Source organism: Liolophura sinensis, chromosome 6 (assembly GCF_032854445.1).
Source record: "Liolophura sinensis isolate JHLJ2023 chromosome 6, CUHK_Ljap_v2, whole genome shotgun sequence".
NCBI lineage: Eukaryota > Metazoa > Mollusca > Polyplacophora > Chitonida > Chitonidae > Liolophura > Liolophura sinensis.
In genome coordinates, this window is record NC_088300.1 from 80,640,077 (window position 1) to 80,656,523 (window position 16,447).

At 38.6% G+C, this 16,447-nt stretch overlaps 1 protein-coding gene across 2 annotated transcripts in view; it reads left to right on the top strand.

The window, feature by feature from the left end:
* Positions 1–16,447, top strand: part of LOC135467650 (ruvB-like 2) — a 33,204-nt gene that overhangs the window by 12,876 nt on the left and 3,881 nt on the right. The window contains exons 1-13 of one of the 2 annotated variants that reach the window (XM_064745442.1): positions 3,170–3,199; positions 5,009–5,063; positions 7,375–7,499; positions 7,757–7,829; positions 9,054–9,183; positions 9,571–9,637; positions 11,007–11,113; positions 11,739–11,832; positions 14,133–14,256; positions 14,792–14,886; positions 15,224–15,342; positions 15,543–15,662; positions 16,036–16,165. In XM_064745442.1, the coding sequence (XP_064601512.1) occupies positions 3,191–3,199; positions 5,009–5,063; positions 7,375–7,499; positions 7,757–7,829; positions 9,054–9,183; positions 9,571–9,637; positions 11,007–11,113; positions 11,739–11,832; positions 14,133–14,256; positions 14,792–14,886; positions 15,224–15,342; positions 15,543–15,662; positions 16,036–16,165 (1,248 nt within the window). In that variant the 5' untranslated portion in view covers positions 3,170–3,190. Of the gene's footprint in view, positions 1–3,169; positions 3,200–5,008; positions 5,064–7,374; positions 7,500–7,756; positions 7,830–9,053; positions 9,184–9,570; positions 9,638–11,006; positions 11,114–11,738; positions 11,833–14,132; positions 14,257–14,791; positions 14,887–15,223; positions 15,343–15,542; positions 15,663–16,035; positions 16,166–16,447 lie in introns of those variants that run through there. The other variant, XM_064745441.1, reaches the window with a different exon arrangement.

Here is a 16,447-nt window from a genome sequence, read left to right on the forward strand (position 1 = left end):
TGATTAACGTTCACTTGGTTCTAAAGGCCAAGCCTCATCTTAGTGACAGTTGCCGTGTCTATCCATTAGGAAGATGATGTTGACTTTTTCGCTCTCTTCTCAGGCTTGAGTGACATTCGTAACATGAGTACAGTTTTCATTACTTTGATCGACTTTGGTATATTGTTCCGTATTTTACGGTATTCTAGTGTGGGAGGAGTTATTCCTTTACTCATTGTAGGTGGGGATTGAGAGAGTACTTTCTGTTAGTGTGTCTGTGTTTACACATGGTTAAATTTTGTAGTTTAAATGTCAGAGGTATCGGAAATGATCACAAAAGAGGAGGAGATTTTCTATATCTGAAAAATCAGAAATGTGAAGTGGTCTTATTACAAGAAACACAGCAATTTTGAAAATGAAAGGTACTGGAGTAATCAGTAGAAATATTGTGTTTCCGTAGCAAATAATCATAAATGACAAATATGAGATTAAGAAGAAATGGGTTGACTCGGATAGCAGGTACATGATCGTGGAGTTATGTTCGCTCATTTACCGTTGTCACGATATACGCACCAAAGACTGCAGCCGAAAGAAATGCGTTTTTCAACAGTCTTAATCAGTTTAGTCAGCATAACTGGAATATTCATAATTGAATAATTGGAGGGGATTTTAATACAGTTCTTAATCCAGCTAAAGACAGGAGATCTATAGGTAGAAATACAAGTTCAATTCTTTTACGTGGAGGAAGACAAATGATATTCAATCTAGAATTGATTTTTGGCTTGTTTCCCAAACCTTAAAAATACAACATTGCACGACATTAGGTCTAGAACTGGATGACGTTAATGTAAGATTTAAACCGAATTATTGGAAGTTTAATAGCAGCACTTTTGGAAGAGGAAGATTATATTAAGCTTATTAAAAATTTTGATTACTCAGGTTCGAAAGGAGACAGAAGACTTTGCCCCGATAGATCGCTGGGAACGGAATAAAAATACAAAATAATGAATGAAAGTAATAATATAGTAAAGAAAGGTTAGCATTTATCAGAAAAAAGAGAATGAATGAAAAAGAGAATGAGAAAGAATTATCTTTCTTAACTAAAGCAATAGAAAAGAATAATAATCATGCATTGTTAGAGCAATATGGCGAGAGAAAGGGGCACAGGCAGCTGCAGTGCATTCCAAAATGAAATAGATTGAACACGGTGAAAAAGTACGAAATATTTTTTAAACTTAGAACGAAGCCGATCTTTTAAAAAGTCCATGACTAAATTTAAATTGGGAGAAGCAGAGGTTGAAAAAGAGGTAGGTATTAAACACGAAATATTTTCGTACTTTTCCCATTTGTATTAACAGCCGACCGGGTTTGATTTTGAAGAATCTTGTCATCCGGTATTTGGAAGAATAAAATTTGGAAGGTTTATCTGATACGGAGAAAGCTAGTCTTGATATGAATTTAACCATTAAAGAAGTTTTTCATGCTGTCAAACAATTAAAATCAAGTAGGTGCCCAGGTTGTGACGGCGTGAAAAGTGAATTTTACCGGACATTTTGGCCCATTATTAACGATTTGCATTTCCAGTCGATTCGGATGTCATTTAATACTAAAAAACACGGTATTTCCGAAAGACGTGGGATAATTACATTAGTGGAAAAGACAGATAAACAAAAAACTTATTTACAGAATTGGAGATCTACCACTGTACTGAACATGGACTACAAAATTTTAGTGACAGCGATGGCTAACAGAATGAAGACGGTGTTACCAAACATAACTCATCACTCCCAGGTTTCATTCCAGGGAAATACATAGGCCAAAACATTAGATTTATACTTGATTTATTGGATTATTATTGTATTATAAACAAGGTTACTGGGAACTGATGATGAACCATGTGTTTAACTAGACTGGATCTTTGGGGTTCCTTCTTTATTGTAACTAGAGTTCGTCCAAATTAAATATAAAATTACCAGAATTCTTCAAACAAATACTAGATATTTGGAAGGAAATTAGTAATGAAGATATTGAACCAGGTAAACAAATCCTTTGGAACAATAAAAAGGTCCTCTATTCTAGGAAGTCGTTCTGTTTTGATACTCATTAGGTATTGTGTTTATCAGAAATGTTCTGAACAACGAAGGCAAAATTTTATCTTTAAGAGACATATGACATATGCCTTGATTATGACAATTATATTTCATTGTTTAAGTTAGATAAAGCATTGAGCTCTTTCCTAACGAATAAAAAGGTAAACTTAAGTGTCATTAGGTCATTGTGTTATATCATTGTAATGTGAGTTATTCTGACTGGGTTCTGAATGGGTTCCTTATATTATCCTGTTTTAGCGATAGCAAAATGTTTTAAGAAGAGTTAGTGTGAGTACAATTTGGTGTAAAAAAAAACAAACCTTGTACTATCAGACCAATTTACCTTACATGTAATCAGCATTATGTTGTGACGTGTAATCAGCATTATGTTGTGACGTGTATACATGTAAGCATACAAAGTGTAAAAACGTGGTCACACATATGAATAAAAGCCAACTTGCATTAAATTGAATGTGTGAGTAATTTATACAAAAAAAGGAAGAAAAATAATAATCAGGTTAGTGGTTTTGACAATATTTTTAGAGGTATTATGCCTATAAATATTGATTTCAAAATTGAATGACTTCCATGAGCAAAGAGTACGAATTTTTAAACATTCGTTTTTGTTCAAAGGCCAGTATTTCATCATTCATTTTTATACATAAACACAGACACTTAGTCTGTATGGTTGCAATATTATCGAATTGGGGTTAATCCATTCATTTCATAACTTGTTCTCATACAAACACATAAATTCATGAATATGAACACATGACTATTTCACGATTTATTTTTTACACAAGCACAACTAGAATATTGAGGATTTCAATGCTTATCATTCCTAGCAAAACGAAAGCAACTGAACAGTCAGTGTGTATGCAGATCCATGCCGGTACTGTGCGTAGATTAAGTAGATTCAGGTATGAACATTTTAAGTCTTATTTCCGTTTACTACTTTCAATGCAAATCTCTGAAAGAAAAGTGCCATGACCACAATGAACGTGTAGGCACACGTATCTCTGAGCAACAGGCTCTTTCGTGTGTGAACAAGCCCTTTGGAAAATGCTGTCAGCATAACCTCCCTTGCCCTCCAGGTGTCGCTTCTCACTAACACTTAGGATATGGCGGCGGTAAGTGCGCTTCGTAGTTCTTTCGATAATTGTTGAAATTCATCCACTTGCCCGTATTTTTTGTTTTAACAGTAGCAGTAATCATTATTGTATTCATTCTATCAACCTACCTGTACTTCTCTTATCCATTAGCATTTCACTACAACATCTCCATTATTACGGGCACTGTCGTTGTTGTTCACACGTGTTTTTCCATGGTAACCGTCATGCGAATCAACTTTTAATTACAACTGAAAACTGTGGAGATGTTAAGAAAGTGTAAGAGCTACGAGCCCTGAACACTTTTGTATCAAGAACTATACATCTTTCCATTTTTCATTTCCAACATGAATGGATTATGATGAACAGTTTCTGGTAGTTCCGTCCTGCTTGAGGGCACCATCGGTCTCTAGTTGCAGAATGTAACTCTTAAATCGAGAAACACGAAGTGTTGGGAGAGTTATGGAAAGAGACTACTTCTAATGTGTCAGATCTACGGTAAGGAACATTTACCGCATCTTCACATGAGCATTAGAACTTCCTTGGGGTATAGGGGGCCTCCTTGGCTCAGTCGGTTAGCGCACTAGCGCAGCGTAATGACCCAGGAGTCTCTTACCAATGCGGTTGCTGTGAGTTCAAGTCCAGCTCATGCTGGCTTCCTCTCCGGCCGTACGTGGGAAGGTCTGGCCGCAACCTGCGGATGGTCGTGGGTTTCCCCCAGGCTCTGCCCGGTTTCCTCCCACCATAATGTTGGCCGCCATCGAATAAGTGAAATATTCTTGAGTACGGCGTAAAACACCAATCAAATAAATAAATAAATAAATCCTTAGGGTATATGTAAGTTGATGTCAAGTGAGTTGTCTCCATAATCAGCTAACCTTTTCTGAATCTCGCCGAACCAAAAACAATCCATGACAGTCGCACATATTCACAAAAGAAGTATGTTTTCAGACACTACACCCACTGTGGCGGTAATACATCAGTCACAATTTTGTTCACACGCGAGAATGAACAAGATTGAAGCAATTAGCTGACGTCTGGGGGAATGGAACGAGCCAAATTGGAAATTACACTTACCTAGTGTCACTGTAATGATTGGCATAGGTATTATCTCCCTTGAACAACCATATTTTTTATGCGATCACATCGATCAGGTGATTTGTATGTATGCAGGTGTATGCACAGCTGTTAGAAAGAGATGGTGGGCACAGTGCGTGTAGTGATTGAAAATGTATTTATTTTGTGAATATGTGCAATTGTCATAGATCGTTTGGTTCAATGAGACTAGTTAGTTGATTATGGGGACCACTCTGTTGAAATTGATTGATGCTAGGGAAGTTTTAATGCATGTGTGAAGATTCGGTAAATGTTTCTTACTGTCGATCCAACACATTATAAGCAGTTTCTCTCCATAACTCTCCCAACACTTTGTGTGGCTTGAGTTATGAGTTACGCCACTCCGCATCTTCTTGGCTTCAGTACGATTTTGAAGTGAAGTGACTACAATGCTACATAATAGTACAATAACGTAATGCCCAGCGCCGGTCACATAGACTTTCAGGCGGGCAATTTCACGAAAAATAACATCTCAAATCCTACCCGTAAGTTTGATATGCACTGATTGCCTGAGTTGAGAAAAAATGTAGTTATGTCACAACTTGCATCAGTAAACCGTCTTTTGTCAGTAATCCAGCCATTCAAAATTCTGAAAGTCATACCAATGTCCGCCAGGCTTTGAATTCGAACTTTTACTGCCAGCGAAGTACCCGAGGGTTTTTCGAAAAGTTCTTCCAACAAAACTTTTTGAATTATGATTACTATGATTTTCAGTCAACAGCTCAGAAGGTGCAGGAGGTGCGAGAGGTCACTCGCATTGAAAGAATTGGTAAGTAATTCACTTTTTCAGTCTGTTACTAACAGTGATGAAAAGTTCATAACCTTGAATTATTGTTTGCATTCATATTGGGGAATAGACCATCACTTTCTGGGTGAAATTGAGTTCTTCAGCAAACTAATAATCCGTGCACATTGCAGTTATTTTAACGTGCATTTCAGGTACCAGTCCAGTGAAGTGTAAGACCTGCCCAGAAAGCTTACAACATAGAGCATCAGTCTACGTTGACTGAAACTCACAACAGGAGCAATTGGTCTTGACATCACTTTTAAAAAATATTTATATTCTTTAGTACGGCATTGATGGTAATGAAATACCAATCAGATAAATAAATGAAAAATGTTCATTAGTCATAAATCAAGATAGAGTGATCATGGATTTTTGGCTTATGGACTATGTGGCTGTTAACCTCAGTTAATGATTTAAAGAAATGATCTAAACATTTGAGAAAATTAAAAAGTCATGCAATACCTTACATGTATAACAGAAACTAATCTGAATAGTGCATCCAGATGCATTATCTGAATTCTCTGGAAGTATTATCCTTACTTGTCAGTATAAATGACAATTTCAATCAACAAAGGCAGTTCAAAACGAAGTCTGATTTGACGTGTTGACAGGGTACTAATCATAAAAATCAGCTACTGGTAATGAGAAAATTAAGAGACCCACAAATAGTGATTTACCCCAGGGAGTATTAACTGATTTTTAAATGATTTTAAAATAGAGACGCTACATAGTTAAAGAGATAAAACACACTGCTACTTTATATATCAATGAATTTTCTCCATGTTAAGTCTTTGAACAAAAAACCATGCTTTGATATGCTGGTAAATGCATCGATGTTGCTGATAAATTTTCATATCTGGTGAAGAAGGTTTTAATTTCTTTGCTATAAGCCATTTACCAAACCTCAGACTTCTGAAAACGAATACTGGAGTGAAACTGTGTGCTTGCCGTGAAAGCATGCGGTTCCCAGATCGTTAGTGTTACACTTATGTCAAAAAGAGAATGATCAGAACCAAAAGTAGGTCAAATTATTCATGAGGGCTGAGTTGGCAGGGACCAAAGAAGCTTGCTGTGTGTCATGTTTGATTTCATACACCCCTCCGCTTCCAAAGATTGCCCTCTTCAATCTAATGAACACATTTTTTCATGAAGATTTCCGTAAAAGATAACTCATAATACGAACAGGTTGTTTTGCGGAAGTTTATGTAAAATTTTGAACATTTCTTTCAAAAAAAATGACCTCAAATTGAATAAATTATACCAGTTATTGAGTTTTTTATTAAATCGAAGGACCGAATACCGACTCCTACAGACGACTTCTATGAACCCCTGAATGATAATTTTTGATGACTGTCATTTTGTCTGTGCTGAGATTATTACACATTGACATGTACACATGTATGCATCATTTGGTTTGATTTGTTTAGCTACATGTAATTAGATAATAGATAATGAACAGATTTGTCTTCTAAATTCCATGTTTCTGAGTTTGTACTAGTTACATAATGTTGTTAGTGCACATGGAGACAAAATTTTGTGTGTATGGTTATTGTAAAATAGAGGCAATGATATTACGTTTACTGGAGGCCTCCGTGGCCAAGGTGGTTGGTGTCACAGCATCGCCCAATAACTAAGTGCGGTAGCTGTGAGTTCAGGTCCAGTTCAGGCTGGCTTTCTCTCTGCAGAAGGAGCCTGCAGAAGGTCGTGGGTTTCCCTGGGGCTCTGCCTGATTTCCTTTGACTGTAATGCTGGTCGTCATCATATGTGTGAAATACTCTTTGAGCGCAGCATAAAACATCAACCAAATGAATAAACAAACAAATTATATTTACCTTCGTTTGATTTATATGAACCCTGATGTATTACTGTACAAAAGTATAAAATTTTGAGTACTGTTTTATTCACTGGTATGTATTTTGATAAACTAATTACAAGGCTAATCTTGATGACTTGGCCGATTTTAGTTTAATTTTATGAATTATACCTTGACAAGTTTGCTCAATAATATCTCCTGAATATTTGTCTAAATAAGTACTAAGTAAAAGCTCAGTAAACACAAATAGAACTTTATGAACTGAGCAAATAACCTTAAATTCAGATCACAATTGGAGGAAACTAGGTGCACATGCTGATATAGAGGTCATCATGGTAAAGGAATTCTTGTGAAATTAATACATGTACATGTATGTGTGCAATTTCTCTTCCTGGGTAATTGTTTGAAGTACAGTGGTCTGACTTTATCTGCAGCTACTGTTTAGCACTACAGGATGTAGCAATGTGCGTTATCTTCCAGGGGCTCATTCTCACATTCGAGGCCTTGGGCTTGATGATGCTTTGGATGCTCGACATGTCTCACAGGGAATGGTTGGCCAGTCGGCGTCACGGCGCGCCGCAGGAATTATACTTGAAATGATTAAGGTAATATGTTGCCATTTGTTATCATAATGTGTTGTAACTGTTGCCTTTACAACTGTCACATGCAGTTGATTTCACTCAGTTTAGTAAGAGTAAAACTTTGTGTGCTTATTTTGAATTGGAGGTTGAGCTTGGATGAAAATGACAGAATGGTTAAAATATCTGCTTTTATGCTTGGCATTGTTAAACAAAATATTGCAGGGACTTTCATATGTGTGGTAAATGGTTGGTGACATAAAGTTCATTTCTTTTCTTTGTAGGAAGGGAAGATAGCTGGCCGAGCAGCTCTTATAGCTGGTCATCCAGGAACAGGAAAAACTGCCATCGCCATGGGTAAGCCTATGTAGTAAGGATGTTCCTTGAGGTTTTCAGTTACATTATGTGTTAACTCTAGGAACTTTTGAAAGATATACATGGTTTGAGTTTTATAACTGGTCCTTTGACTTTTTCTGAAGACACAAGGCTGGTGGATGTGTATTTAAAGCGTTAGTTAACGAAATTGGGCATGATTCCAGTACATCATTCCATCATCATCGTCAAATACAGTCATTTCACTGATGTGTCATGGAGACAAACAGGAGGGAACAAAGACACACCACATCATTCCATCATCATCATCAGATACAGTCATTTCACTAATGTGTCATGAAGACAAACAGGAGGGAACAAAGACACACTACATCATTCCATCATCATCGTAAAATACAGTCATTTCACTAATGTGTCATGGAGGCAAACAGGAGGGAACAAAGACACACTACATCATTCCATCATCATCGTAAAATACAGTCATTTCACTAATGTGTCATGGAGACAAACAGGAGGGAACAAAGACACACCACATCATTCCATCATCATCGTCAAATACAGTAATTTCACTAATGTGTCATGGAGACAAACAGGAGGGAACAAAGACACACCACATCATTCCATCATCATCATCAGATACAGTCATTTCACTAATGTGTCATAGAGACAAACAGGAGGGAACAAAGACAAACCTCATCATTCCATCATCATCGTCAAATACAGTAATTTCACTAATGTGTCATGGAGACAAACAGGAGGGAACAAAGACACACCACATCATTCCATCATCATCATCAGATACAGTCATTTCACTAATGTGTCATGGAGACAAACAGGAGGGAACAAAGACAAACCTCATCATTCCATCATCATTGTCAAATACAGTCATTTCACTAATGTGTCATGAAGACAAACAGGAGGGAACAAAGACACACCACATCATTCCATCATCATTGTCAAATACAGTCATTTCACTAATGTGTCATGGAGACAAACAGGAGGGAACAAAGACACACCCATGAAGATGTACTAAACGGTGTATTAAGGCATGATAAATCATTTATCCAAGTACATCAAAGCAGCTTGTATTGGAGAATGACAAGTAACCACTTAACCTGGGGACATTTTGAACGGTCAGACCCAATTTATGCTAAAAAGGATATTTTTTAAAAGTCAGAAATAGTACTGTTGTATTATCACTTGAATGATGAAAACACAATTAGTACTTCATGTAGTGTGACTGTTCAGGTATGGCCCAGGCGTTAGGACCAGAGACTCCCTTCACGAGTATTGCTGGCAGTGAGATCTTCTCCCTGGAGATGAGTAAAACAGAGGCTCTGACCCAGGCCTTCCGCAAGTCCATTGGTGTCAGAATCAAGTAAGGTCTTGGGATTCAGTTTAGCTCTTCTCATATAAATTTTAAAAACCATGTCTCTGCTGAGAGTAACAATCATTAGACCACATGCAGATTTTCAAGGTTAACTTGACATCTTATGACATGAAACTAGGCCAAGTATGTACTTTATGGCAAAAAAGTGGGCTCTCTGAGGTTTTAACATTAAATGGTATGTTCCCTGACATTAGCAGAGATATCGTTGACAGAAAATATTTGATATCATTCCAGTAAACTTAGTTCTGTGTATATCAGGGAAATGTCTACCGATGTTATCTTTTAATGTCCAGCTAATATCACCAGTAAGTGTTTTTGAAATATGAAATGATGCTCACTGTGAATATGGAGTAATGCATGACTATGTACTTTCAGAGAAGAGGCAGAAATCATTGAGGGTGAGGTGGTGGAGGTACAGATAGACAGGCCCGCTACAGGAACGGTAAGGGAACCCACCTGGGTCTAGTGGCTATTGTGTAAGGGAAAACAGCTACTTCTTGTAAAATTTATCCATATGAATAATATTGGATTAATTTGTAATACTGTTCTGTACTGGCCAGCATGTCATGCTGGCTCCCTCTGCATGTGGGATCGTCTACCAGAGACTTGCAGATGGTTGTGGGTTTATCAAGGGCTCTGCCTGGTTTCCTCTATAGGCTTCCTCTGTATGTAGGATCGTCTATCAGAGACCTGCAGATGGCTGTGGGTTTATCCATGGCTCTGCCTGGTTTCCTCTATAGGCTTCCTCTGTATGTAAGATCGTCTACCAGAGACCTGCAGATGGTTGTGGGTTTATCCATGGCTCTGCCTGGTTTCCTCTATAGGCTTCCTCTGTATGTAGGATCGTCTACAAGAGACCTGCAGATGGCTGTGGGTTTATCCATGGCTCTGCCTGGTTTCCTCTATAGGCTTCCTCTGTATGTAGGATCGTCTACAAGAGACCTGCAGATGGCTGTGGGTTTATCCATGGCTCTGCCTGGTTTCCTCTATAGGCTTCCTCTGTATGTAGGATCGTCTACCAGAGACCTGCAGATGGTTGTGGGTTTATCCATGGCTCTGCCTGGTTTCCTCTATAGGCTTCCTCTGTATGTAGGATCGTCTACAAGAGACCTGCAGATGGCTGTGGGTTTATCCATGGCTCTGCCTGGTTTCCTCTATAGGCTTCCTCTGTATGTACGATCGTCTACCAGAGACCTGCAGATGGTTGTGGGTTTATCCAGGGCTCTGCCTGGTTTCCTCTATAGGCTTCGTCTGTATTTGGGATCGTCTACCAGAGGCCTGCCGATGGTTGTGGGTTTATCCATGGCTCTGGCTGGTTTCCTCTATAGGCTTCCTCTGTATGTACGATCGTCTACCAGAGACCTGCAGATGGTTGTGGGTTTATCCATGGCTCTGCCTGGTTTCCTCTATAGGCTTCCTCTGTATGTAGGATCGTCTACCAGAGACCTGCAGATGGTTGTGGGTTTATCCATGGCTCTGCCTGGTTTCCTCTATAGGCTTCCTCTGTATGTAAGATCGTCTACCAGAGACCTGCAGATAAAACCGTGAATCAAATGAGTAAAATTATCATAGCATAGGTTCATGTAGTGTGATGGGTTGACAGTTCTTAATGTATTATTTTGCAAGGAAACTACTAGATTTAGTAAATTTGGATGTCCTAATATATTCTTGATATTTCATAGCGATCAAAACATTTCAACCACCATATCACTATACTTTCTGTGTAAGTTACAGATGTCTGTGGTGGAAATGTATGTATCTTCTTGAATGAACCATGTGGAGATAAGCATTCTGTCATGGATTTCCTTCAGGGTGCCAAAGTGGGGAAGCTGACCTTGAAAACCACAGAAATGGAAACTGTGTATGATCTGGGCCAGAAAATGATAGAATCTCTCACAAAAGAAAAAGTACAGGCAGGGTATGCAATATAAAATTTTGGAAAGACCATGTACATGTTCTTTCCTTATCAGAAAGCAAACTGCTTCAAATGACGTAAAATTTCTGCCCAAAAAAGAGCATTTTAGAAGAAAATAAATGTCATAAAACAGGGCTGAAACTGAGATTTTCCTGTGGAATATCATTCTACTTTCCAGCAAGCCTTATAACACCTTTCCAATATCAGACAAAAAAGTGACAACTTGGTGATTTACAGTAAGCTGTAATACTGAAATGTGATTTATTGATATTCTATGTGATTTACAGTAAGTAGTAATACTGGAATGTGATTTATTGATATTCTATGTGATTTACAGTAAGTAGTAATACTGAAATGTGATTTATTGATATTCTATGTGATTTACAGTAAGTAGTAATACTGAAATGTGATTTATTGATATTCTATGTGATTTACAGTAAGTAGTAATACTGAAATGTGATTTATTGATATTCTATGTGATTTACAGTAAGTAGTAATACTGAAATGTGATTTATTGATATTCTATGTGATTTACAGTAAGCTGTAATACTGAAATGTGATTTATTGATATTCTATGTGATTTACAGTAAGTAGTAATACTAAAATGTAGTGTATCCATATTTTCCAGAGACATCATTACAATTGACAAAGCCACAGGAAAAATCACCAAGCTTGGTCGATCCTTCACAAGAGCACGGGATTATGATGCCATGGGTCCACAGGTAAACTGATCAAACTGGTCATCTTGTTGTAGTCAAAGCATGTCTTTACACTATAGCATCCTTTGTGGTATTCTGCATACATAAGTAAGCTGGGCATGAAGATGAACCAATTTATTTTATGCCCAGCTTTGCTTATTAGTGCAACCTATGCTTATCTCCCCTTGAAACAAAAGCGCTTCTGTTATTTTTACACCACTCCTGGCTTTTCTTAAATCCATTTACAGTGGGTATTACTCTGCAAACTGGTGATTATTCTGATCAGATTATTCATTATGCAAGGGGAAAAATGAATAATTTTGACAACTTTTACACATCTCGCTCTACCATTCTTATAAGTTATACACAAATTGTACACATTTATCCACTAAATATGCCCACCATGTTTTGTCTTGTAGAAAAATGCTTTCTAAGAAAAGTAAGTCTTAAATGAGAGTGAACATTTTGCAGAGAAAAAATTTATCCAGGACACTCTATTGCAGCTCTAAGATAGGGCCTCCCCTCCTGGAGTGAGGTGCCAGCTAGATGATGTTGTTTTTGACTTACATGAATAGTGGCAAACAGCTCTAAGATAGGGCCTCCTCTCCTAGAGTGAAGTGCCAGTTAGATGATGATGTGTTTGTGACTTACATGAACAATGACATACAGCTCTAAGATAGGGCCTCCTCTCCTGGAGTGAAGTGCCAGCTAGATGATGTTGTGCTTGTGACTTACATGAAGAGTGACAAACAGCTCTAAGATAGGGCCTCCTCTCCTAGAGTGAAGTGCCAGCTAGATGATGATGTGTTTGTGACTTACATGAACAATGACATACAGCTCTAAGATAGGGCCTCCTCTCCTGGAGTGAAGTGCCAGCTAGATGATGTTGTGCTTGTGACTTACATGAAGAGTGACAAACAGCTCTAAGATAGGGCCTCCTCTCCTAGAGTGAAGTGCCAGCTAGATGATGATGTGTTTGTGACTTACATGAACAATGACATACAGCTCTAAGATAGGGCCTCCTCTCCTAGAGTGAAGTGCCAGTTAGATGATGATGTGTTTGTGACTTACATGAACAATGACAAACAGCTCTAAGATAGGGCCTCCTCTCCTAGAGTGAAGTGCAAGCTAGATGATGATGTGTTTGTGACTTACATGAACAATGACATACAGCTCTAAGATAGGGCCTCCTCTCCTGGAGTGAAGTGCCAGCTAGATGATGTTGTGCTTGTGACTTACATGAAGAGTGACAAACAGCTCTAAGATAGGGCCTCCTCTCCTAGAGTGAAGTGCCAGCTAGATGATGATGTGTTTGTGACTTACATGAACAATGACATACAGCTCTAAGATAGGGCCTCCTCTCCTGGAGTGAAGTGCCAGCTAGATGATGTTGTTTGTGACTTACATGAACAATGACATACAGCTCTAAGATAAAGCCTCCTCTCCTAGAGTGAAGTGCCAGCTGGATGATGATGTGTTTGTGACTTACATGAACAATGACATACAGCTCTAAGATAAAGCCTCCTCTCCTAGAGTGAAGTGCCAGCTAGATGATGTTGTGTTTGTGACTTAAATGAACAATGACATACAGCTCTAAGATAGGGCCTCCTCTCCTAGAGTGAAGTGCCAGCTAGATGATGTTGTTGGTGACTTACATGAAGAGTGACAAACAGCTCTAAGATAGGGCCTCCTCTCCTAGAGGGAAGTGCCAGCTAGATGATGTTGTTTGTGACTTACATGAATAGTGACAAACAGCTCTAAGATAGGGCGTCCTCTCCTAGAGTGAAGTGCCAGCTAGATGATGTTGTTTGTGACTTAATGAATAGTGACAAACAGCTCTAAGATAGGGCCTCCTCTCCTAGAGTGAAGTGCAAGCTAGATGATGATGTGTTTGTGACTTACATGAAGAGTGACAAACAGCTCTAAGATAGGGCCTCCTCTCCTAGAGTGAAGTGCCAGCTAGATGATTATGTGTTTGTGACTTACATGAACAATGACATACAGCTCTAAGATAGGGCCTCCTCTCCTAGAGTGAAGTGCAAGCTAGATGATGATGTGTTTGTGACTTACATGAACAATGACAAACAGTTCTAAGATAAAGCCTCCTCTCCTAGAGTGAAGTGCCAGCTAGATGATGTTGTGTTTGTGACTTACATGAACAATGACATACAGCTCTAAGATAGGGCCTCCTCTCCTAGAGTGAAGTGCCAGCTAGATGATGTTGTGTTTGTGACTTACATGAACAATGACATACAGCTCTAAGATAGAGCCTCCTCTCCTAGAGTGAAGTGCCAGCTAGATGATGATGTGTTTGTGACTTACAGACAAGATTTGTGCAGTGCCCAGAGGGAGAGTTACAGAAGAGGAAGGAAGTGGTGCATACCGTAACCTTGCATGAGATAGATGTCATCAATAGTAGAACACAAGGTTTCCTTGCTCTGTTCTCAGGCAAGTTGGCACTTCAGATTTATATTTCATTTCATTTTCGAGCTTCTGAACCTTGTACACTTTCGTGCATTCTCAACCCATTTGATTTAATCACAGTAGCTTGTTCAGAATTAGATGCACTGTTGCCTCTCCTTCGCTTTTAGTACATAATACACAGCTGAGATTTTTGATGTCATCTCTGCCTAATTTACATATGCCATATGCAGTCTTTTGACAGAGGTTCCTTACTTTGTTAACTAGATGATTTGCATTCTTAACTTTATTTTGTGTTATGATTGAAGAGAGATGTGCTTTAGGTTTACCTTTGTTTGTAACATTTGCTTTAGGATTACCACTGTGTGTGACATTTGCTTTAGGATTACCATTGTGTGTGACATTTGCTTTAGGATTACCATTGTGTGTGACATTTGCTTTAGGATTACCATTGTGTGTGACATTTGCTTTAGGATTACCATTGTGTGAGACATTTGCTTTAGGATTACCATTGTGTGAGACATTTGCTTTAGGATTACCTTCATGTGCACATAATTTGCAGGTGACACGGGCGAGATCAAGTCTGAAGTCCGAGAACAAATTAACACTAAGGTTGCCGAGTGGAGAGAGGAAGGAAAAGCCGAGATTGTACCTGGGGTCAGTATAAACAAGCTGAACCAGATGACTGATGTTAGGAATAACCATCGGAATTGATTGATTGATTAACACAGCAATTCTTATATAAGAGAAGTTTCTCACTCCATTCATACTATAAACTTTCAAGGTAACGTGATACACACCTGTTTTACTGGGAAAACTGGAAAGTGTGACAAAGTAATATATAATTATGATCAAGAAGTTGAGACTGCATGTAATGGAAATAGGATATTTGCTTGGTAGTGTATATCCCGCCCCGCCCCGGAGAACTCTGGGTGGAGGATGTACAAAGCGTCTTGTGTCAGTCAGAATGGTAACGGGTTTGTTATGTTCACAGGTGTTGTTTGTAGATGAAGTTCACATGTTGGACATAGAGTGCTTTTCCTTTCTGAACCGAGCACTGGAGTCTGACATGGCCCCAATACTTATCATGGCTACAAACAGAGGAATTACCAGGTACACTTCTTTTATAGCCAAAGCATGATATATTAATTTGTGTGTGTCCTTCTGTCCCTCCATCCAGCATTTCAGCTGTCATTCTTTAGTTTCAGTGTAATATCTGCACCAGGTGTTTTGTGATTGCTTGGTCTCACTTTTCCGCGGCTCACTGTTATGTAAAAATTGGATAATGAATTAGGTTTGTTTTGTATGGACAGGATACGAGGAACAAACTACCAGAGCCCCCATGGAATCCCCATTGATCTGCTGGACAGGTTACTGATCATTTCCACCACGCCCTATGAGGAGAAGGAAATCAAACAAATCCTTAAAATTAGGTCAGTGAATGAGACATTTCCTCGCTTCTTAGACTAACTGATTTAACACTACATGAACTCATATAATGGCCCACAGCCGTAATAATACTAGTACTTTTCATGGCCACCTGAGTTTACTGATAACTGAGGGTAGTCCATTATGTCAAAGTACTGCGATTTACAAGGAACTGTTTTATTTCCTAATTCAATTTGTCAACAATGCTGCAGAGCGCGTAACATGACTAAAGGGAGAGAACCCATCTGTCCATACTAGAACTTGTTACTTCTGTGGATTATGTCCCTTGATCACAGTTTCTTATGTGAAGGGATATACACATGTTTTTCCGTGTGATATTGCAAATTGAAATACTTATTTGTGTGTATGTTTGTGTAGGTGTGAAGAAGAAGATGTTGAAATGACTGATGATGCCCTCACTGTGTTGACCAGAATAGGCATGGAGACCTCTCTTCGCTACGCCATACAGTTAATTACCACAGCCAATCTGGTGTCACGGAAGCGAAAAGTATGTCAGGGGTTTATGTAGTTTTACTTTCCTTTCACTTGAATGTGTTGCTACCAAGTAATTTGTGACTTAAAACACACACTACATGGACTAATACATGGACTAATACAAGCCTAATACATCACCGAGCCAAGTTATACATCAAGCTTGAGTTCCTTACCATTTTGTCCATTTTCTACAATACTATGGCTTTGTTTATTTGTTGACTTTGACATAGCTGTCAGTCTAACAGCTCAGACTGGTTTCGGACGTTTATTGTGATTGCAACACTTCCATAACCTT